At 35.6% G+C, this 24,108-nt stretch overlaps 2 protein-coding genes across 7 annotated transcripts in view; both read left to right on the forward strand.

Annotated features, from left to right (window-relative positions):
• Positions 1-2,590: 2,590 nt before the first annotated feature.
• On the forward strand, positions 2,591-10,644 carry LOC111884533 (DNA polymerase zeta catalytic subunit). The gene is made up of 21 exons (XM_023880846.3): positions 2,591-2,890; positions 3,325-3,407; positions 3,597-3,654; positions 3,765-3,814; positions 3,891-4,003; positions 4,248-4,290; positions 4,537-4,605; positions 4,710-4,862; positions 4,948-5,104; positions 5,196-5,287; positions 5,383-6,298; positions 6,386-6,610; positions 6,702-6,958; positions 7,029-7,171; positions 7,357-7,930; positions 8,009-8,155; positions 8,243-8,518; positions 8,598-8,705; positions 8,800-9,005; positions 9,106-10,045; positions 10,345-10,644. Exons 1-21 carry the CDS (start codon positions 2,779-2,781, stop codon positions 10,516-10,518), a joined length of 4,896 nt encoding a protein of 1,631 aa, XP_023736614.1. The 5' UTR covers positions 2,591-2,778; the 3' UTR covers positions 10,519-10,644.
• Positions 10,645-10,872: 228 nt separating this feature from the next.
• Positions 10,873-24,108, forward strand: part of LOC111884534 (CST complex subunit STN1) — a 52,592-nt gene continuing 39,356 nt past the window's right edge. For 2 of the 6 annotated variants that reach the window (XM_042897896.1, XM_052767567.1), the window contains exon 1: positions 10,873-11,393. In XM_042897896.1, the coding sequence (XP_042753830.1) occupies positions 11,033-11,393 (361 nt within the window). In that variant the 5' untranslated portion in view covers positions 10,873-11,032. Of the gene's footprint in view, positions 12,007-21,721; positions 21,754-24,108 lie in introns of those variants that run through there. The other 4 variants (XM_052767566.1, XM_023880850.3, XM_023880847.3 and 1 more) reach the window with 4 other exon arrangements.

Consider the following 24,108-nt stretch of genomic DNA (forward strand, 5'->3'; position numbering starts at 1 on the left):
TGTTCTCAACACCACTTCCCTCAGCATAAACCCTTGGTGAAAAAAACTGTTTATGTGATTCGCCCTTATAGATAGGTGAAATAACATTTTATAAATATATTTTGTGATAAGAAATCTCAAAACCCCACATGTGCTTTGCTTATGGGAAAATGACTATTGAGGGTAACTAACTGTTGCGTTTATTCTCAGTTGACCCCTTTCCTTTTTTGTACTCAATATACCATCATACTTGTTGTTTGTGTTCACCATAACCCTTTTGACTGACTTTGACCTGTGATAGCCGATCAAAGGGTTATAGTGAACACAAACAACAAATTCGATGGTATAGTGAGTACAAAAAAGGAAAAGGGACCAAATGAGAACAAATACAATAGTTGGTTACCCTCTTGATTCATTTTCTCTTTACTCATTTACTGCAAATCTCACGTCATCTCCTGCTGATATTAATGACTTTATGAGATTCATTAATGCTTCTCTTCAAAACATAACCCACGGAAGAACATTATTCATACATGTACAACTTTGTAATGCACTTGAATATTTATTAAGGGTTTCTTGACTAAGCATGTGCATTTCATGACTACATTTACATTTTCAATCAAATGATTTATCGTATCATGGATTCTAGACAAGTCTACAAACGAGTGGAATCACACGTGCTGTGATTTTTTAGTTTACATAGCTTTAAGATCGAGTTCATGGGATAAGATACAACATCAATGGAGATTCTTTTCTAAATTATGATTGATTTATTTTAAACTGATTATGAATATAAATGCTAGCTTTTATGTTTGTTCTTATTTATTTGGTGTTCGCAATAACTTTGTATTAGTTGTGGCGCAACTTTGAATAATTTTAGTATATCATCAATGTAATTTGATATATCTTTTAATTATATGAAATATCAAATAATGACATTTCATTACTATTGTGATAATTTAGTTTATATATTGTATTTTCACTAATCTTAACAGTCTTATTTTTCTAATAACAATAACTCTTTTACTAAATGTACTTTTTACAAATCTCCTAATATCTTATAATTTTTATCTTACTTTATAATTTTTCATAACTATGTTATTTTCAAGATTGACTGCTTTAATAGTGTTTTTTTTTCAGTCTATTCAATTTTATATTTCATTGTACAACATCATCGTTTGTATGTATTTTAAAATTTCACTTTAAAAATGCTTAATGTTTACACCTTGATATTAATTTTTTTTAATAAACTCATGTAATAATTATGGAATATATATCTCATTTTAATTAACATTCACTTCCTTTATTATATCAAATTCCTCATTAAACGGATATATTTTTGGAAAATAACAATTATAATAGGGCAGCATTATGTAAGACGTAAATGTTTGATATACTTTTGGAGAAAAAAAATCAGGATCATTAAAAAAATTTATATAAAGAAAATACAAATTTAAATTTGTTGAAATTATGGATGAAATTACTGGCGAAAATTTATTTTGGAGGGAGTTGCATTTTGTAAGGTATAATAATATTACAAAATTTGAAATATTTATATTTGTTGTGTAAATTAATAAATTTTATTGTTATTATATAAAGATAAGAAAAGTGGGTTGATATGATATACAAAAACATAATGATTTCAATGATATTTTACAATCATGCCAAAATTAACCGGATTCTTATGACATAAAAACTAAAAAAAAATCATAATTATCTCTAATATATAAAAGTAATATTTTCGTAATTAATGTTAGTTCCCAATATAGTTAATTTTTGTTTTGTTAAAGGTACCTAATATCTTTTCATGTTTATTTGAAAAGTTTCAGAAAAGTAGTTAACTGATTTCATGTAATTTATGACAAAGAAAATCGAAATATATGAATACATACATTTGATATGGGAACAAAAAATAATCGAAAAAAATCTAAAAAGCGAAAGAAGGTACTGACCTTCTAGCGCACAAGAGTGAATGTTTATAGCAGAGAATGATGATGGAAGTTATAAGCAATATTAACGATGTTGTAGGAGAAAGTTTGAAGAAAAGAAACGATTGAAAATAAATGTGAGTCGCAGATTCAATGATGAATCGTATATGTATGTGATAATTTGAATATGATTTTTCGGTATTAATGATTTCCTAATATAAAAAGATTTATATTAATGGTTAACTAATATAAACGGATTTATATTAATGATTGATATTAAGGCTTGATTGAAATGATTTGTTAGTAATATGTTTTTAAAATTGACCATATTAAAATCTTCATAACTGAAAATTCAAGATGTAAAATATGAAAAACTTTTATTGGAATTAAATACATTCCATTTTAATGAATGTAAGTTATTGATTGATGATTGGAAAATATTTATTGGAATTAAATACATTCCATATAAAGAAGATGATGTCAGCAATTTGATCTAAGGGTAAAAAAATAAGATTGAAATGCAATCAATGGTCCAGATTATTTAAGATGATGTCATAAGGTTTCTCATTTAGTAATATTTAAGACTCCGACATACATACCTCTATTGTTAATTTTATTTATTTATTTATTTATTTTTCTATTATTAATTGTTTAGTCTACAGGAGCGTATAGGGTACCATGGCTCGTGCATTCTCCACAGGAGGTTTTAAATTACACCCGCCAAATAAACCCTTATCGGTTTTCTCGGTCAAATCCCCAATTCTATGCTCAAACCCTAATCTTTATTGTATTCTCAATTGGATGGACTGAACAACAGAGAGGATCGTGTTGTATATAATTGCCCCAATTTTCACGAAGTTCAGAGAAATCAATGGCAGACTCCCAGCCGGATTTGAAGATTTTCAGCGTTCGGATAGTGTCAATTGATTACTACATGTCTCCTCCAATTCCAGGCCTTGATCTCTGTTACAGTAGCTTTCAAGGTATCTATGCTCATGAACTATATTTTATTTATCTCATCTCGAGTCATAACTTTTCTACACTCTTACAAGTGTCTCCATTTACCATGGTACTATGCGCTATCGTTTTGGAAATGTGATGCGGCTATTTGTACTTAATCGATTCATCAACACAAAGTTTTGAAGTTTTTCAATTCCTCTAAAGAGATGCATGCACTTTGCATTTGTACCACATAAATTACTCCCAACACAACACACAAAGCCTTAATTTTAAATAACTTCCAAATGAATGTTCAAGCATTAAAGCCGAAGATACTGAGAATTGAAATGGCTTGTTTACACCATAAAAGCACACCAATTGTACTATATAAAAAAGTGAGGGTCTATCTCTGCTTTGCAAAGAAAGTTCTTTTGCAAATGTATATCTGTTTCTGTTACTTATATTTCTCAATGTACAGGTGGGAAGGTGAATGAGGTTCCTGTGATTAGAGTATATGGGTCAACTCCATCTGGTCAGAAGACTTGTTTGCATATTCATCGAGTAAGTTTCTCATATAAGTCCTCTAAAAACCTGGGAGTTTATGAGAAAATGCAACTTTGTAGTTACTTATGGTTGACAATGTTGAATCAAGTCACATTTTTTTATTACATAGTGCTGTTATTATTTGATTGCTATTTGTCAAATAGCTATTGAGTATGATGAGTATGAAGTATCTTGATTATGATGCAGGCTTTACCATATCTATATGTTCCTTGTTCGGATATAGTTCATCAACCAGACCAAGAAGGTATTGCACATATTCTTAATGGCATTGATTTCATCAAATTCTTTCTCAATTACTAATAAAAGAGTTATATATAATCATCTTTTTGTTCATTGTTGGCTAATATTGATCAGGTGATGCATGTGCACGAATTGTATCTCTTGCTCTTGAGAGGGCACTGAAGGTAATTTTTTTTCTTGAAAAATGTGTATTTGCAGGATCTCATGTTAACTATAGGTATGATTCTTCAACTGTTACAGCTTAAAGCTAGTGCTGGATCAAAACGTCAACATGTGCATGATTGTAGTCTTGTTCGTGCAAGAAGGTTATATGGTTATGATGCATCAGAGCAACTATATGCTAAGCTTTACCTGTATCCAAAATGCTTTAACCTGTTGTTAAATTCACATGTATATGATTTGTTTCATGTGGTGTTTATATGTTCTACACTGGGATATCATCACTCTCTTTGTAAATAACTAAACATCTGTCTTTACCAGTTTGCCCCTTTTTCAAAATCTGAATATTTTAATCATCTCCATCTCCATCCATTTTCTGAAGTGTTTATATTTATACTACTTTTAGTTATGCTATTAGCTCCTTGACAGAGGTTAAAGATATCATCCACAGGATGTCTCTCGAGCAGCAAATCTTCTTTTGGTAAATATTTGAAACTTCTTTATGTTTTACATTTGTTCTTCACATGAACCTTGTGTCAACATTGAATTAACTTTATGTTAAATTGTTAATCAATCCACTAATGGCATCCTATTTCCATATCCCACTATACTAGTTTCATAGTATGGAGCATCAAGTCTTATAATATCATTTTTAGAAAAAGATAAACATTGAATTAACTTTATGTTAAATTGTTAATCAATCCACTAATGGCATCCTATTTCTCAGGGGGGTTCAGTTCTTGAAAAGAGTTTGCAGCCCATTGAATCACATATTCCATTTCTTCTCCAGTTCTTGGTAAACACACTTTTGCTATTAAATCATTAATTTTCTTGTTTGTTGTATAAAAATATAACCTCAACTAATGTTTGTTTACCTTTTTCTTAATTCACATGTTCAAGATTGATTACAACTTGCAAGGAATGGGACACCTACATTTATCAAAGATGAAATTCCGTCATCCAGTGCCACATGTTTTCACTAAAAGGAAGGCGACTTATTATCCACAACATAAACAACATGTAGATAACTCCTCTATGGCTTCTACTTCTCAGGTAATAGTTATCAAGGTGCATAAATTAATGGTTTTTGGACATGAACAAGATGGTATTTGTCTATACTTATGTGTGGACATGTCAGGCAGGTTTAAGTAGTGATGTTAGTTTAGAATCACCAATCTGGCTTTCATCCACTATTCCTGACTCTTGGATTTGGCATTCTTCTACTCAAGACCTTGAGAATGATCTTGTTAAACGTCAGAGTGTCTGTGAACTTGAAGGAGATGCTGGAATTGATGGTTAGTTTGTGTTTTGGAGTCTTTCACAATGTTTTTATGGATACAGGGTAGTGACTGAGTTTATGTTTATTTGATATTTGACACTTGACAGATATCCTTAACCAGAAAAGTAAATTGTACTCATCACTTTCACAAACCCTTTCAGATGTTAGAATGGTTCAGTCACTCATACCAATTTGGGAGGTCTTCTTCTGTTCTTCAATCTTATTGGCATCCTCTCTCTTATTTCCACTAAACCATAAGTTTTTAAATTTTGACTTTCTTCTTCATTGTTTTAGGAATTTGAGAGGACTGGAATGCATATGGAAACCATATCATCTGACCCTGGAAAACCAAGCCCACATGATGTTTTAAATATTCTGTCAAATAAAGTTGAGCTTGAAAACAAGCTATTGGAATTGTGTGAAGTGGAAGATTCTTTACCTTGTACACCAGTTGAGACTGAAAGAATGAATTCACAGTGTATAAGATCTCCAGTTGCAGATGCAGAGGCTTTGAGGCTTCTAGATTGGCTAGCATCTTCTCAAGCTGCAGAAGATATAAACTCTGATGATGAACTTAGACGAGAGATCATCTTAAGCCCATTAATGCCTTCAACAACAATCAATGAGGTTATTGAAAAAGCTGATATGGAATTCACAAATGCATCCCAACAAGAGTGTCAAGATATTCTTGATTCTGTTCAAGAAGTTCAAGAATCTTCTCCTCAATCACCAACAAAGAAAGAGATTCCTCAAGTGGATAATATTTCTAAGATAGAGAAAAACCCCATAAAAGAACGAGTAAAAATCGATTCTTGTTCGAGCTTCAGAAGGAAAGATAGAAGAAAACGATCCTTATGGAGCACTTTGCCTTTTTCTTTGCCTAAGAACACGAATGATAGTGAATTTGGTACAGAAACTTGTCCAGATTCAGAAAAAGGTTTATCAAAGTCAGGAAGTACAATTGTTGGATGCTCAGTGAGGGATTTGATGAGGAGAAAACGTTGTCATCGGGGTGAAACTTCAAAAGTTGAAATTTCTCATATTACACCAGATAACAATTCCATTTTTGCCCCTGAAGAAAGGAGTGATCAGCAAGACACTGGTCCAAATCCTCCTACTAGTTCCAACTCAAGGTGTTGTTCTGATGATGATTCACAAGCTGTTCATGTGAAGGACATGAATTTTGAAGCTTCTGCTTCTCAAGAATGTGGTAAAGCCTTCCCATATATCTTAATCTTAAGTTTTCTAATATATCTTTCTCTACCAGTTTCCTCATTTCTTGCAATTTATGTTGTAGTTGAGGATACAGACATTGATGACTCACCTCCTCCACCTTCCATTGATGGGAACTCTCAAGAAGCTACACATACTGAGCCTAAAATAGATGACTCCATTCCTAATCAAGAACAAGTCATAGGTGCTCCTACTCACTATCATAACAATGGTTCCTCTTTCTACATGTTGACACCTGTCTTTTCACCTCCATCAGTAGATGATGTTAATACATGGTTGCTTCATCAAGGTATTGTTACACCTCTACACCTACACCGAACTTTTGATGAAATTTTACAAATTGTTCAGAAAATGTACTTATTTTGTCTCTTTCATGTTAGATGTTGTTAGAGAGAATACAAATGCATTAACAGAAGAATCTTCATCACCAAAGGGTAAAGTCTTTTTAGTGGATTCACAAGAGTTTTGTAATGACAACAAAACTAATTTGGATCATGGGAAAAATACTTCACAATCACAAGATATCTCTCAGATATCAGGTCCAGAAGGGAAAAACCTGACTCCTCTAAGTCAATCAGGCTTTAGGGATCCTGCAAGTATTGGTGCAGGACAACAGTTGACTATGTTTAGCATTGAGGTTCTCTTGATTTCTCTTTCATATTACTATTGTTGTTGATATGTGAGACTTATGTAAGACTTATTTACAGGTTCAAGCTGAATCTAGGGGAGACTTGAGACCTGATCCTAGATTTGATGCTGTGAATTTCATAGTAATTGTTATTCAAGAAGATGATGAATCCTTAATCAATAGTTATGTTCTCTTACGAAGTGAAACCACATCTGTTTCAAGGTGCATCGTTTTTAACTTTTTGTAGATTCCAATTTGCTTAGAATTAATTCCATTATCAGTAAAAAGAAAAAGAATCAATGATCAACGTTTGTTTAACATAAACTTGTTTTTTCACTTCATAAGAATTGAAATCCATTTTGCCAGAATAATTATAAATTCTGAACTGGAATTACTGTACTTTACAGAAATCTAGATGCTATAACTGGTTGCAAGCTGTTGGTTTCCACCCAAGAGAAGCAATTATTCAACAATTTCATGGAAATCATAAATAATCATGATCCAGATATACTAATAGGGTGGGAGATTCAAGGTGGTTCATTAGGGTTCTTAGCTGAAAGAGCTGCATATCTTGGAATTGGATTACTTAATAAAATATCTCGCACACCATCTCATCCCATTTCAAATCCAGTTAAATCAACGATGACTGATTTGCCTCCTGAAGCAATAAATTCCGACATTGACCCTTCAAATGATGCAGTTATTGAGGATGAATGGGGGCGAACTCATGCAAGTGGGGTCCATGTCGGGGGTAGAATCGTCCTTAATCTTTGGCGGCTAGTCCGCAGTGAAGTTAAGCTTAACATATACACAGCTGAAGCAGTGGCAGAAGCAGTTCTTAGAAGAAAAATTCCATTTATTTATTTCAAGACATTGACAAAGTGGTTTTCTAGTGGTCCTGGAAAAGCAAGATACAGATGTATAGAATATGTTTTGGAAAGGGCAAAATTGAACTTTCAAGTCATGAATCAACTCGATATGGTATGTTCTCTTATTTTTGGAATCTAGATTCTGTTTTTCAAATAAGATAAAGTTCATACATCTTTTTTTCCTATACAGATAAACAGAACATCAGAGCTTGCACGTGTATTTGGCATTGATTTCTTTTCTGTTCTTTCAAGAGGTTCTCAATATCGTGTTGAATCTATGTTACTTAGATTAGCACATACACAAAATTATCTTGCAATTTCTCCTGGAAGCCAACAGGTTTACTTTTATCTTTAATCTTAAATCTTAATTTATCAGTATCAATTGATAATTAGTTAATTACTAAGGTAATTTGTTGTCATCTAGGTTGCAAATCAACCTGCAATGGAATGCTTGCCACTTGTTATGGAGCCAGAATCTGGATTCTATTCAGATCCAGTTATTGTTCTAGATTTTCAGTCTCTGTATCCATCAATGGTGATTGCTTATAATCTCTGCTTCTGTACATGCCTTGGTAAAGTTACACCTTCAAAGCCAAATACACTTGGTGTTACTTCATATACACCAGACCCAAATGTTCTTCGTGGATTAATGCATGAAATTCTTCTTACTCCAAATGGTGTAATGTATGTCCCTTCAAAGGTAAAAAACCATATTAGATTTGGATTAATTTGTATACAATGCTATAATAGAAAGAAATAAAAGTAATTTTCTATTTCAGATTCGTAAAGGCGTATTGCCTAGGTTACTTGATGAGATATTATCAACACGAATTATGGTTAAACAAGCAATGAAGAAACTCTCTCCTTCAGAAAAAGTACTTCATCGGGTAAAATCTAACTACTTTACTTTACTCTTTGTAGTTAATTAAGGTTATGAACAAAATATGATATGAAATAATGAAATCTTTTGATTGGTTTCAGATTTATAATGCAAGACAGCTTGCATTGAAGCTAATAGCAAACGTGACATACGGGTATACAGCAGCTGGTTTTAGTGGACGAATGCCTTGTGCTGAGCTGGCAGACAGTATTGTACAATGTGGGCGTAGAACACTAGAAGCTGCTATTTCACTAGTCAACACACATGAAAAATGGAAAGCTAAAGTCATATATGGCGACACCGATAGGTAAAAAATAAGTTGTATTTTTTTTTTTTTTTTTTTTGTGTTAATGTTGATTTGTAATTTGATAATTGATATTTGATATTTGATACGTGTCTTTTTGCAGTATGTTTGTACTTGTTCCAGGGCGATGTGTGAGTGAAGCTTTTGAAATTGGAAATGAGATTGCATCTGCTGTAACAAAGATGAACCCTAATCCAGTTGTATTGAAAATGGAGAAGGTGTATTACCCATGCTTTCTTCTTACTAAAAAGAGATATGTTGGATACAGTTATGAGAAGCCTGATCAAGTCAAACCTTTCTTTGATGCTAAAGGTATTGAAACTGTTCGCAGAGATACATGTGAAGCTGTATCCAAAACAATGGAGTCTTCCTTAAAAAACTATTTTGAAAATCAAGATATTAGTAAAGTGAAATCATATTTAGTACGCCAATGGTCGCGTATTTTATCCGGAAGAATCTCAATCCAAGATTTCATTTTTGCAAAAGAAGTCCGATTAGGAACTTACAGCTCCTCCCGTATTTCCTCCCTTCCTCCAGCCGCCATTGTAGCCACCAAAGCCATAAAAGCCGACCCTCGAGCCGAGCCACGTTACGCGGAGCGGATCCCCTACGTGGTGGTCCACGGTGAACCCGGTGCACGATTATCCGACATGGTAGTCGACCCGTTAGATCTATTATCACTAGATTCGCCTTTCAGATTAAACGACTTGTATTACATCAACAAACAGATAATTCCGGCTTTACAGCGTGTGTTTGGGCTTATAGGCGTGGATTTAAACCAATGGTTTTTGGACATGCCACGCATGGTTAGGGAATTTGGTGGGAAAAACCAGGGGTATAATTATAATGGTTTGAATTCTCATAGGACTAGAATTGATTATTATTATTTGTCCAAACATTGTGTTATGTGTGGGGAGTTGGTTCAGGCGTCGTCATCTGTATCGCCTTTATGCGGTAAATGTGTAAGAAACGAAAGTGCTTTTGCGGTTGCGGTGACCGGAAGGACATCCAAGATGGAAAGAGAGATGCAACACCTTGCCGCGGTAAGTATTTGGAAATGCAACGTTTGTCACAGATCTTGTACTGTGTTTGTGTTTGAACTGCATTATAGAGACTGTTTTGTCTTTGTTCCACCTAAAAAGGTGGAATAGAATAAGACAAAACATGATGTGACAAAAATTGTAATTTTTGTCTCATCCAAAAAAGGTGGGACAAGATATGCCAGCTTTTTGTGTCATTCATAAAGTTAAGACCGGACAGGACATGATATAACAGACAACCTAGACCCAGTGGGATAATCCAAAAGAACGGTGTGATTAATAAGTGGTTGATGTTATGTTAGATATGTCGGGAGTGTGGAGGTGGGGATTGGATTGTAGAAAGTGGAGTGAAATGCACATCACTTGCATGCTCGGTCTTTTATGAAAGGCGAAAGCTACAAAAAGAGTTGAGGTCCGTCTCGAGTGTTGCCACGGAATTAGGGTTTTATCCTAAATGTGTGACAGAGTGGTTCTAGATCTCTTTTTGCCCTTGTATTTAATATTACATGTGTTAATAATAATTAGAATTAATAGTTTATATGTTCACAGACAATGTTGCATATTTGGATAAATAGTAGTATATAACATGTACATTGACGGGATACTGTTTTTTATTTAGTTTTTTTAATCTTTTTATTGTCATTGTAAAATATAAACATTATAATAGGAATATCAATTTCTGAGTACATAATTTTTTTTTTCAGTTCATGTATGTAAGACATATACGGTGATATTGCGGATGGTTTTAATTATATATTATGTGTTAGGTTCCGTTATAGTGAATATTGTTATTTGGATGTTTTTAAGACACATATTGTTTACGTAGAGAATTTATTCGGAAGGAACAACTGAAAAATGCAAAATTCTTATTTATAAAAAAAATGCTCTTTGATTATTCTTATTTACAAGTTCAAGAATCTCAATTCTTATCCTATCCATAAAATAAAAGTTCAGACGACAGATTGTTAGGCTTCATCGTCGACCCTTCGCATGGAAGATCTGCACAACACTTACGTAAAGCTGCTGGCTTTCGATTTCCTATCACTAACGCCGTCGTCTTCACAACCCAACGCCGTCTTCCGTAGAGGCACCCTCCTTGTTTCTCGTGCCGAAACCCTAGGCGTGGTTACTTGCCGAGAGCACAAACCCGACATATTCCTTAGATTCACCATCGATGATGGCACAGGGTGCATCCCCTGCGTTCTTTGGCTCAACCAACTCACCTCCCCCTATCATTCCCGCCGTAGCCCACCGGATGTTAGATTAATTGCTGAATCCGCTCGCAATTTCGCAACCCTAATCCAAATTGGGGTTTCAGCTCGAGTGCGAGGCAAGGTTACGATTTACAGAGGTAAACTCCAACTTACTGTTTCTGATGTTTTTGTTGAAAGAGACCCTAATGCTGAGACTCTCCATTGGTTACAATGTGTTCGTTTGGCTCGAAAATGCTACGATATTGTACCCCTTTCACTACCACCCATTACAAGAAAAGCTAACGATTGAGTTTATGCCATTAACTAAGTCAGAAATCCCTTGTCTTGACTCTCGAGTGTGTGATTATAGGAGGGTAATTCACTTTTAGAAACGCAATCCAAATGCTCCTTAATTTGATGGATACAGTTATTGATGGCTCGCCTCCTCCACCTTTCATCGATGGGGATTATCAAGAAGTTAGACATACCGAGTTTAAAGTTGAACTAAGGGTAGATTTTTCAAAGTGTGAATGCTTTAAGAATAAAATAAAAATTATAATGTAGGAATAGAAAGTATATGGCTATTTCTTGCATCTATCTGTTTTCATATATCAGGAATGTTTACTTGTTTGCATCAAAATAAATAGGGTTTTATCCTAAGTGTGTAGCTGAGTGGTTCTAGATCCATTTTTCCCGTATATTTAATGTCACAACTTGCATGTATTAATCATATATATCATATTATATAGGGAAATAGAGTAATCTATTTAATGTTACAACTTGCATGTATTAATCATATATATTATATTGGGAAATAGAGTAATCTAACACATATAAAGAAGTCTTCAAAGAAAATAACCGGAATATTTTTGTTCTTGTAAAATAACCATATTGTCAAGAATAGGTCGTTCCAGTGCGATCTCTGCGATCTCTGGAATACTGGAGTAAAGATTCTAGACAATTGTCCATGAATATTCATTTCTTTTATGTATAATATGTGTTTGGTGATTTTGTATAATATTTCTTTTTATAAAATCAAGTGCATGAAATCTTAAAATCTACAAAAAAAAAAAAAAACAATAAATTCATAAACTTAAATTTGTTTTAAATAATATTACAATGTTCAAATGGATTTTGCCCCCGTACCCCAAAAAGTTTCTGTCAATCGTTTACGATATGACATGACCTATGGGCCGCTTTTATCTTCTATAAAATACGATTTCTCGGGGATCAACATCTCCAAGAACCAACACAAAAACACCCCACAATCCCTTCTACTATCAATCTGTTGTGGTACGTTTGGAGCCTTTTTAAGGGTCATGTTGAAACTCTAAACTGGGATTGCACCCCAGTAGTTGATACCCATTAGCAGTTTGCGGATGTGAGCTCGCATACCTTTAAACCAATCCTCATCCTCTAAACAATAGCCGCTCTTTCAGTGACTATAATATATAGTCATTTTGAATGTCTTCATATCTAAAACACCAAAAAAACCAGTGAGAACTCGATATGTTAATTGGGATGTAAAACTACACAAAATGTTGGAATTAATTAATCACCAAATAACATTATATTATAAATTACTATTACTTAGGTAATGTAATCCAAACGCAATTATACTGCATCACAGTCTACCCGAGCTAGGTAAACGGATCTGGTAGCGATATCACTCCAATCAAATACATCGGTGTTGAAAGCTGACAACACAACCGTCCACCGAGCATCATCTCGTCTATGCTCTATCAACAATAAGATCCACGTGTATCCTTTTGTTGCTTACCACATGCCATAGGAAGTGTACCTCTCTAATAAAAAATTTGCATTTGGAGAATTTTGCGTACAACTTTTCCTTATTAGTTCCAAGATCACTTTCAGATGTTTACCGTGTTCCCCCTTGGTCCGTGAATAGATTAAGATGTCGTCGATGAACACAATTACGAACTTATCTAAGTATGGCTTGCATACACGGTTCATGAAGTCCATGAATACCGCTGGAGCATTGGTCAATCCGAAGGGCATAACTAGAAACTCGTAGTGGCCGTATTGAGTTCTAAATGCAGTTTTCGGAAAATCTTCTTCCAGTACCTTCAGTTGATGATACTCAGATCTTAGATCTATCTTGGAATAGTAGCTGGATCCTTGAAGTTTATCAAATAGGTCGTGTATTCTGGGGAGTGGATAACGATTCTTGATTGTTAGTTTGTTCAATTCCCGATAGTCGATTCACATCCTAAATGACCCATCTTTCTTCTTGACAAATAAGACCGAAGCTCCCTAAGGTGAGAAAATTGGTCTAATAAAACCCTTGTCGAGAAGTTCCTGTAGTTGACTTGAAAGCTCTTGCATTTCTGAGGGAGCCAATCTGTCGGGAGATTTCCCTACTGGAGCTGCTTCTGGAATTAAATCAATTCGGAACTCGACGCTGTGACACGACGACAATCCGGGTAAACAACTATTAGATCATGAGTCTAGTAAGTTACATGTAGCATATGAAGTAGAAGTAGCAAACGGTCAGATAGAGAGAACCATTGAAATCTTACGTAACCGTGTCTTAACTCCAGACGATGTTGCATTCCTGGTCACTTTAATGCCTATGCCAATTGGAAGCTTCAATATTATCATTGGTATGGATTGAATGTCTTTTCACCGTGCTGAAATTTTGTGTTTCGAAAACGCTGTACGACTAACTTTACCTAACGGAGAGACCATGATTATCTACGGTGACAAATCGATTCAAAACTTAAAGCTTATTTCTTGCACTAAGGCTCAAAAGTATCTAACAGCCCCATAATAAGATGCTTTCAAGTAAAGATGAACCCAAGAAGATCCATCTCTTTTACTTTTAAAAGCTTGTATTAAGTTCCTCTTTTGACAACCTATTTGGAAAACAAAGGTAAAGACTTAAATTTTCTTATATACTTCATTATAAAAATGACCAGCAGTGGTTATTTGAATAAAAATTTGAGTTATCTAACTTAATAATCAATAATTTTACATGTTAAGAGTATCTAAAAGACGCTACCATCACAAGCCTTAGAGGAACTGGAACCGAAACCGTCACGACCATCTCAAACCTATTCACGATACGCGACGAAAGTGAGTATCCACGACCCAAAAACTAAAGCTGCTATATATATATATATATATATATATATATATATATATATATATATATATATATATATATATATATATATATATATATATTTGATGGCATAGTTACGTTAAGAAAAGCCTAAGTTTTGCATGCAATTATTATTTCAAATAATACCCTTACATATTGTGGTTGCATGAAAAATCACCAAATATGTCTTAAAAACTTCTAACCCTAAAACGAATGTTTTGTAAAAGTTTATAAAATTTCAAAATGACTGAATACATACATAAAAACTTGGAGTAGAGGAAGAGAGATAAATTATGCTAGTATTCAATTTTCATTTGGGACATAAAAGTGTCGTTATAATGAGAAATATGTGTTATACAAAAGTTGGCACAAAGTCTCAATATTTATATATGAACACAAACGGTTTGGGTCAAAATAATTTACACTCGGGGTGCTGTCAAGATCTTTGTAGTAGGGGTGAGCAAACCCAAACAAAAAAGCCGAGAAACCGACGAAACCGAAACCAAAGCAAAACCGGAAGTTAGGGTTTGAATTTTTTAAAAACTGAAAACTCGGGTTCGGTTTTGGATTTTACTCAGAAACCAACCTATCCAACCCACCCAAGAAACCGAACCATACTTAAAACCAACAAACCGTCACAAGAAACCGACCCATCAACCCCAAGAAACCAACCCATACTTGATTGTGTTTTGGTTGTAATAGACTATTTCAGGCCTTGGTTGTAACTTGTAACTGATTATTTGTTATTGTCTAAATTGTAACAAATTCTCTCAGAATTTTTAGATAATATATTATTCATTATTCATTATTAATATAGATTATCGTACAAAAGTCTATATTTTTGTCAATTGTTACATTCTCCATCCGTTAAAAGAATTTTGTCCCGAAATTCAACTTGTAGATGGGACATCACTAAACAATTGGGGGTATTTCTTTTTCATCTGATCCTCCCAGGTGAATTCTGGTCCTCGCTGAGAGTTCCATCGGACTTTCACAATTGGGATATGATTTTGTTTTAAACGTTTTACTTCTCGATCCATAATTTCCATAGGTTCTTCGACGAAATGAAGTTTAGTGCTTAGTTGAATCTCGTCAGGGGTATTACATTGGTGTCATCTAACAAACACCTTTTCAGGTTCGACACATGGAATACATCGTGCACTTTGCTAAGTTCTTTGAGGTAGTTTTTGTCGATAAGCTACAAGACCAGTTCTGCCAAGGATTTCAGAAGGTCCAACATATCTTGGGTTAAGCTTGCCCCTTTTGCCAAAACGAATCATACATTTCTAGAGCAATACTTTTAACATTATATGTTTCCAACCTAGAATTTTAGAGGCTTACGCCTTACATCAACATAACTTTTTTGACGGTCAGATGCTACCTTAAATCGATCCTTGATCTGAATGAATTTCTCGGTTGTTTCGTGGATTATCTTTGGCCTGGTATGCAATGTTTATTTGTAAGTTGATGAGTAACACACCCAACTATCACGGCTTCCTATTTAAGGTACAAGAAAAGAATATGAGTCCAAACATCGTGGGTTCCCTCCCACGTAAGTACTTGTGATTTGGATCTTCATATTGATTAATTTCTTCTTCTTTGCTCTTGGGAAGATGGTTTGTAAAAAGATGGATACCATCCTTCTTTCTTTCACCATAAAATTCACACCATATCTCTTGGTGTTTGAACAACGAATGAATAATTAATAAAAATATCTTTTGTTTGTGGACAACATGAAAAATTAGCATAAGATTTTCCATGCAACGCCTCTTTTCGTGATTGATTGCTACCACCATGAACACATCTTTATTGGAAATCTTCATATAATCTTTTGGAGGGTACAAAATTCTGCCATTATCCAAAAATAATTATTCTTGCTATTTTTGAGTCACGAATTACAGGTCTCCATCTCCAGTTGCACAAAACTTATTATCAAATGTAATATGCAAGTCTTTTTTCTCCCTTTGATCAATGAATGAAGACAAAACATAAACATCATTGATAAGATCATAATCAATAAAATCCAACCTCTCACCATACTTTCTCCTCTCGTCAAGGCCTTCAAAATGAAAAATATAAGCATTCTATGGTCTTCAAAGTGTAAAAGTTTCCGACACTTTGAAACGAACATGAAGATGAAAAACAAATAAACCTTCTTGATCAACGAAGCTTCCAATTTGGATTTGTTTAAGATCTTTAGAAAATGAATTATGTTCATGAAAGATATGAGAGCTTGAATTTTTGTGGCACTTATAGTCATTGGAATTATCTATCATTAACCATCACTACTAGCATATAATCAAGCAAAATTCAAGCACACTTCAACCACATCCCAACGATTGCAATGAAGAAAACAAAGATCAAACACTTAGCACATCCTAGGTAAGTCTTCATCATAACATTTTCCATCTTCAGCTCCATCAACTTGCTCTCGAAAACTTCCTTCTCAGCTTCCCTAGCTTGCTGCATTTTAACCAATTTCTTCCGAACCTTCACAAGCTTACTGTAGTCTTCATTCCCATGTAAGTCAAACCTCTTCTTATGAAGCTGGTCTTTGTAATAGTTCTCTTCCATTTCATCGTCTTCCCACAGGAAAATATTACATTTTGGACCTTCACTATAACATCCATAAAAATCAAGCCAATTAAAAACTTTTTCAACCATTTAAAACCATTAAGTTATTACAAAGTGTTTTCAAAATAGTTTAGACATCAGAGTATCCAGAAATCAAGATCATAAAAATGAGAGGAGGTGCATGATCACGTCTTTGCCTTCCCGCGATCATCTGAAGTACCTGAAACAAAACCCAAAACTATAAGCCCGAAACTTGGTGAGTTCCCCCAAAATACCCGCATAACAAGTAACCCACAAATAATAACAACATATTATGGGCCAAATCAACCATCGGGTTGGAATGCCAACATACTATAGGTACAGTCATCCTCGGGATGGTATACCCTCGGCCCATAACCATCGGGTTGGAATGTCCACATATTACGAGTCCAATCATCCTCGGGATGGAATACTCACGGCCCACAACCATCGGGTTGGAATGCCCAGGTCTGTTGGCTCTCGTACAAAGCAGATAAGCCTCAACCACTAATCAAACATGTGCACATATATTAGATAATCACATAACAGTCTATAGACAGACAAACCAATCTAACAAATCATAACAACATAATAACATCCTATCTACCAGGATATCGATCTAATAGATCATAATAGCATAACATCATCCTATCTACCAGGATACTAATCTAAGGGATCATAACGACATAATAACATCCTATCTACCAGAATACTGATCTAACAGATCATACGATACTCGAGCATATAACATATCAGGATAACAATCTAAAAAGGGCCGGTCTTGGTGCCTTCGACGATTGGGTATACTGAGGAAAACTCACCTCACAAGTAGCTCAGGATGATAATGTCAAACTCCTCCAAATACAAATCCAACTCAAACACCTACATCCACCAATGATTCACTTCCATAAATTCCCAAATACTAAAAATACTCCCAGAAATCAAATTGGTCAACCCTTGGTCAAAGTCAAAGTCAACGGTCAAGGTCAACAGTCCATGTTGACCCAAATTGTCAAGTGTAGCTTACTGACTCGTTGAGTCCTTCCAGAACTTGAGAAATCGTGAAAACCCTAGTTGACTCGCCGAGTTTCCAGACAACTCGTCGAGTCCATGCGGTGTCCAAATGTCAGGAAAACCCTAACCGACTCGTCGAGTCATCTCATTGACACGCTGAGTCCATGTAGAACCAACAACGACCAATCTTCATTTGACTCGTCGAGTTGACCATGCAACTCGTCGAGTCCCTTAAGTCCATTTCTCATTCAGACGTTTTTAAGCTACCCCAAAGCTCCAATTTGTAGATCTAGCTTCCTAAGGCATAGTATCACATAACGTTGCAAACTTTACGTGCATGCAAGGTCTTAAAGGCTTAAAACACCAAAACCAAGTCTAGAATGAGGTTTAGGGCATGGTGAGAGGCTAATACAAAATAAAGCTAATAACTTTATGAATTTAGGGCCTGGAGGAGTCCAAATCTGAGACCATGTCCTTGTGACATGCTCAAACCCAAGAATGGCTCCTTTAAACCCCAAAAATGACCATAAATGTCCATAGAAGAAGATCTAAGCATGAAAGGGTCAAGGTGTTAGCTTTTTACCTCAGATTGGTTGCCAAAATGACGTAGATGACAGATCCATTTCCTCCTTTCCGATCCAAGCTCCTCACTCTTCAAGTTTCCATTCCAAGTTTAACAAATAACACCTTTCAAGCTCTCAACACACACAATGGGGATTTGGACTCGATCTAGGGTTTCCTCTGGCTGTAATGACGATGAGGGAGGCTAGAAACGACCCATAAGTTCTTTATATAGGGTGTAAACCCTAAAATTTAGGGTTTCCATGAACAACCTCTACTCGTTGAGTCGGGGTCCCCCGACTCGTCGAGTAGAAGTAATAAAATCACGCGTGCTGACTAGGTTCGACACGATGAGTTGGGGCCTCCAACTCGTCGAGTTCCTTCAATAAAATGAATATAAAACTTTTAAAATATACATGGGAGTCGGGGTGTTACAATTCTCCCCCACTTGAACTAGACTTCGTCCTCGAAGTCTGCTTCGGTAAATAACTCGGGGTAATGCTCTCGCATATCTGCCTCCAGCTCCCAAGTCCACTCGGATCCCCTCCGATGCTGTCAATGTACCTTTACCAAAGGTACTTCCTTGTTCCGCAGAACCCTCACCTCCCTCTCAAGAACGGCCACTAGCATCTCCACCTCCACGTAATTCAGACGCTCGTCGACCAGTATATCGTCCAATGATACCATTACCTCCTCATCTAATATCCACTTCCGTTACGCCACATGGGAAGTGCTATGGACCTGACTAAGCTTCTTCGAGAGATCCAGTCTATATGCCACCTTGCCAACCTTGGCAATGATCCTGAATGACCCAATATATCGGGGACCTAATTTCCTCATCTTCCTGAAGCGAATCACACCCTTCCAGGGTGAGACCTTTAGTAATACCATGTCTCCCACCTGAAACTGTAGCTCAGATTGGCGCCTGTTGGCGTAACTCTTTTGCCGACTCTAAGCGGTCAGTAGCTGCTGCCTGATCTACTAAATCCTCTCGGCAGTCTGCAGAACTATCTCTGTCCGTCCCATCACCCTGTGACCGATCTCACCCCAACAGACTGGGGTGTGACATCTTCGTCTATATAACAACTCATATGGTGGGGCACCAATACTGGAATAAAAGCTGTTGTTATGATTGTTGATAGGTGAAATCTTAGAAATGCATGCTAGTATGTAGGCTAGGGATATTTTTAAGAATTACAGGATAGAATTGACTGATACTTAAAATGCCTTATAGCTTAGGGATTTGCTTGTTATTTTCTACTCAGAACCTATATTAAATATTAATTAGTTATTCGACATATACGTTATGTTGCATGATTAAATAGTTTTAGATTTCTTTATTTGGCGCTATTGTGCAGCACTCGTTTGAGTCCAACCATCGTAGTGTCGGATCTTTCAATCGACATGCTGTTTGATTTAGTGGCGTGCAATTGTATTCGTCCAATAATTAATTAATATTGGTAGAATTTCTTCCTCAACAATAGTAGAGATGAGTGGAAGGAATCCTAGAAGGCGAGCCTAGAAAGTTTTGATAGGACATATTCGCAAGGTAGGGTGTCGGTGGAGATGTAAGATTCTAGTGAAGTCTAGGAAAGAAATAATTAGGTCCTTATAACATTGTGTTTGTGAAATGACCTATCAATAGCAGAGTGTAGTGACTTAGAAACCTTGGGGCAATTCTTGGATCTGGTATTGATAGGTGTGGAAGGTAGTATGGGCTCGTGCTACCAGATGCACATGATCCATACAGGAAATCAAGAAAAGTCACAAAGTTGCTAAGGAACTGGAGAGGATTCAAATATCATTTTGGAGTTAGTGCGATCCGTATTAACCTATTCCCGTTACACCTTCATCATGGTGATGATCACAAGAGAAATCAGGTCGGGTTTCAGATCTGAAGGTTCAGGACCAAGCGAGACTAATATATGTGATTAGATAGACACGCTGGTATTAGCGGCTGTATAAGAGATGATTTCAAAAATGTTTGGAACTATTAAGGCTGAGCTGATAGCCCTATTTGATGAACAGTATGCTATCATTGCTAGTACTGCTGCCGCTGCAACCGTTGTTGTTACAACCCTGTGTACTGCTACCGCTGCAACCGGCCGTTGTTGTTACAACCCTGTCTGGAGAAAAGGAAAAGCCATATCGACAGTTTAATAACACCAAACCTCCCGATTTTGTTGGTATTAGGGATCCAATTGTTTCCATGAGGTGGATATCAGATATGGAAGGGTGATTTTACACTTGTTCTTGTTCGGCGAACCTAAAGTTCAGATATATGCAAAATCTTCTAAGTTTAGGAGCAAAGGACTGGTGTAACTTCTTCACTAAGAACTATTCAGCGGTTGAGAAGAGCGCGGTGACTTGGGAGCAGTTTGTTGAGAAGTTCATGGCAGATTATGTTCCACCAACAAAGAGGGAGCGACTCACTCAAGAATATCTGTCACTCAAACAAACCATTAAATTAGTAATTGGGATTACCAAAATATTCACTGAAAGAGCCATGTTTTTCCCAGAGCACGCCTCATCAGAACAAGTACATAAGTCTAGATACTTGAGTATGCTCAAGATTGATATTAGGGATTTTGTATCAAACAATTTATACAAGACCCCGACAGAGATGCAGGAGCATGCTAGATGTCACACCCCCAAACCGGAACGGCGAAAACGTTCGGGGGCGGATGATTTCATGTAGTACCGTAACAATTGAATACATAGTAAAGAAAGCAACATAACCATCATATATAAAATTGAAAGTTTACATTGTTGAAAGATACATGTTCAAAACCAATTACAATATGATGTCAAAATATGAATTTAAACTGGCGCCGCAGCGTCCCTTCTTCAAAAGCTGTTTGTTACCTGTAATTACTAAATCCCTGGGACATACAAGTAGTTTTGAAAAAGTAGATCAACATTTAAGCTGGTGAGTTTCAAAAGTATTTAAATGACAATGTTTGTATGAACTAAAATGAAATGTTTTGTTTTTATTTGTTTCTTCCTAGAAAATCCCACATTTTCTACTAGTATAAATGTAGCCTTCTATCAAGACTAATGTTTGTTTCTAGAAAATGTATGTGTAAAGTTGCCAAGATGTCTGAAAAACCCCGTAAATCAATGTGTTTTTAATACTCCATGTGAGTTTTATAACCATGCTATTGATTGGATTTGCCTATACATAACGTTCTTCAGGCGTTGGAATGTTCTGATGTTTGTCACCCCAAATGGTGTACTGTAGCTAACAGTCAGAGCGCAGGGTTGTCAATCCCGTATAGATCTATACACAAACACCATGCTCCCCCTCCAAGGGATTTTGGTATATAATACATGACTTGAAATGTGTACTCGAACGTACGTGAAGTTTAATGTCTCACAAAATTTAGTATAAAACAATTTTACGTATAAAAATGTTCGTTTGTTATTGTATATGAATGTATCTCTTTGAAATAGTGTTTCTAGTATGTAAAAGTTCGTGATATTCTCGTAAAACTATACCTATTATAGTTTCCTAAAAGTGTGTCTCGTTTGTATTGTAAACCCTAGTGAAATGCTCACTTGTTATGAAAGTATAACTTTTGTAGTGCCAAAAATGAACACATATACATACAGTACAAGCAGGGTGTTTGACTTATATATATATATATATATATATATATATATATATATATATATATATATATATATATATATATATATATATATATATATATAGGAATGAGTTCTATGGAAAACAAATAACTAGGGTAACATCTACCGGAACCAATAATCAAATGACACGTGTCCATTTCTTTCTTCACAAGTAATGTATTGTGGAAGTGATGTGTTGTCATGTTTTCATTGGTTCAAATATGTGTTGCCCTAATCATTCATTTTCCATATAACTCATCCCTATATATATATATATATATATATATATATATATATATATATATATATATATATATATATATATATATATATATAATAACATTTTTCATTTCAAAAGACAAGATGTTATCGTGATATATTTTGCATATGAAACTTTCCCTATAATAGTTATAAATCACATATGATTCCATTGATAAAGAGTGTATAATAAAAATTTATATAACACCCGATAATAATCGTGTGTTTTACTTGTAATCCCCCCCTTAAATGCATATAAAAGTATTTAAAAAAAAATTTAAAAGTGTGGATTATAGGGGTATGAACTCACTTGAAAGATCGAAGAAGGCGAGATGAAAACCGAGCAGAACTTCGACTCGAGAAAGCGGATTTTCTCGGGATTCTCGGGAATCTCGGGAGCACAAACGACCTTCGGGACTTGAGCAAGGTAACCGGGGCTTCGGGGTATCACGTGCACGGAAAACGAGGCAAAAACGCAAGAAAGATGAGAGGAATTGACCCTTTTCTTCGGAACCCTCGCATCCCTTTTATAGGGGCTGTGAACCGCCTCGGTACGCTGGGCGTACATGTGCGTCATGCGTGACCGGATCGTCGACTGCCTCGGAGCTCGGATGGGACGGGGCATAGCCTCGCATAGGGGCGACGTGGACGATCCGATGCCTAGTCCTCGAGTACGCTGGGCGTAACTCGGATTGGCCTGGTGACTCCTCCTTCGGATAATACCGAATTTTGGAATAAAAATTTATATTTTTATTATTTAATAAACTTCAAAAATTCAAATCTTCTTCATACGAACTCCGTTTTCGACGTTCTTTATATCCACGCGTAGGTGAGACTACGCTCTACAACTTTCGTTTAGACTCTGTCGGCAAATTTTGAAATTATTTTTATTGTTTATTATTAAAAGGTCGCGGTAAGAAAATTTCGTTAGAAATTTATAACTTCTTTATTCGACGTCTATTTTTGCCAGACTTTTTACCATTGGAAAACCATTGTTGAGACCTTCGTTTCTCTTTTAGGTCATTCCGGTCAAAAGTCGCTCGATCTCTGTTTCGAGTCAGACTTTTTACCATTGGACGTTCTTTTTATGTACGCTCACGGTTTAATGATATCTAACATGGTAGGTAACCAAATAGAGACTTTTGAACATTATATTTTCGAAGTTAATTTCATTATATCAAAAATGGTTACAATACTTGACTTTTTAGGTCATTACATAGATTCGAAATATCGGGTTGTCACATCATTCCCCCGTTAGAGGGAATTTCGTCCCGAAATTTAAAGTAAGAAAGATACTTGGAAATCAGAGAAAAAGATGTGGGTACTTTTGGTTTATCTGATCTTCGCGTTCCCATGTAAATTCAGGTCCTCGCTTGGCATTCCAACGAACCTTTACGATGGGTATGCGACTTTGTTTGACTTCTCGGTCCATGATTTCTATCGGTTATTCTACGAAGTTGAGGCTCTCGTTGATCTCGATCTCGTCGAGTGGAATAACAAGAGTCTCATCGGACAGACACTTTTTCAAGTAAGAGACGTGGAAGGTTGGATGTATGTTACTAAGTTCACGTGGTAGATTAAGTTTGTAAGCTACAGGGCCGATTCTGGCGAGAATCTCGAAAGGCCCTACGTATCATGGATTTAGCTTTCTATGCTTTCCAAAGTGTATTAAGCCTTTCCACGGTGAGACCCTC

This window comes from Lactuca sativa, chromosome 9 (assembly GCF_002870075.4).
Source record: "Lactuca sativa cultivar Salinas chromosome 9, Lsat_Salinas_v11, whole genome shotgun sequence".
NCBI lineage: Eukaryota > Viridiplantae > Streptophyta > Magnoliopsida > Asterales > Asteraceae > Lactuca > Lactuca sativa.

Excerpts from the sequence above, each read along its gene's own strand:
- LOC111884533 (XM_023880846.3), top strand. The coding sequence starts at position 2,779 with ATGGCAGACTCCCAGCCGGATTTGAAGATTTTCAGCGTTCGGATAGTG. Across the intron at positions 4,606-4,709 it reads CATTTCTTCTCCAGTTCTTG|ATTGATTACAACTTGCAAGG; the intron begins GTAAACACACTT and ends CACATGTTCAAG. Across the intron at positions 6,959-7,028 it reads TGACTATGTTTAGCATTGAG|GTTCAAGCTGAATCTAGGGG; the intron begins GTTCTCTTGATT and ends ACTTATTTACAG.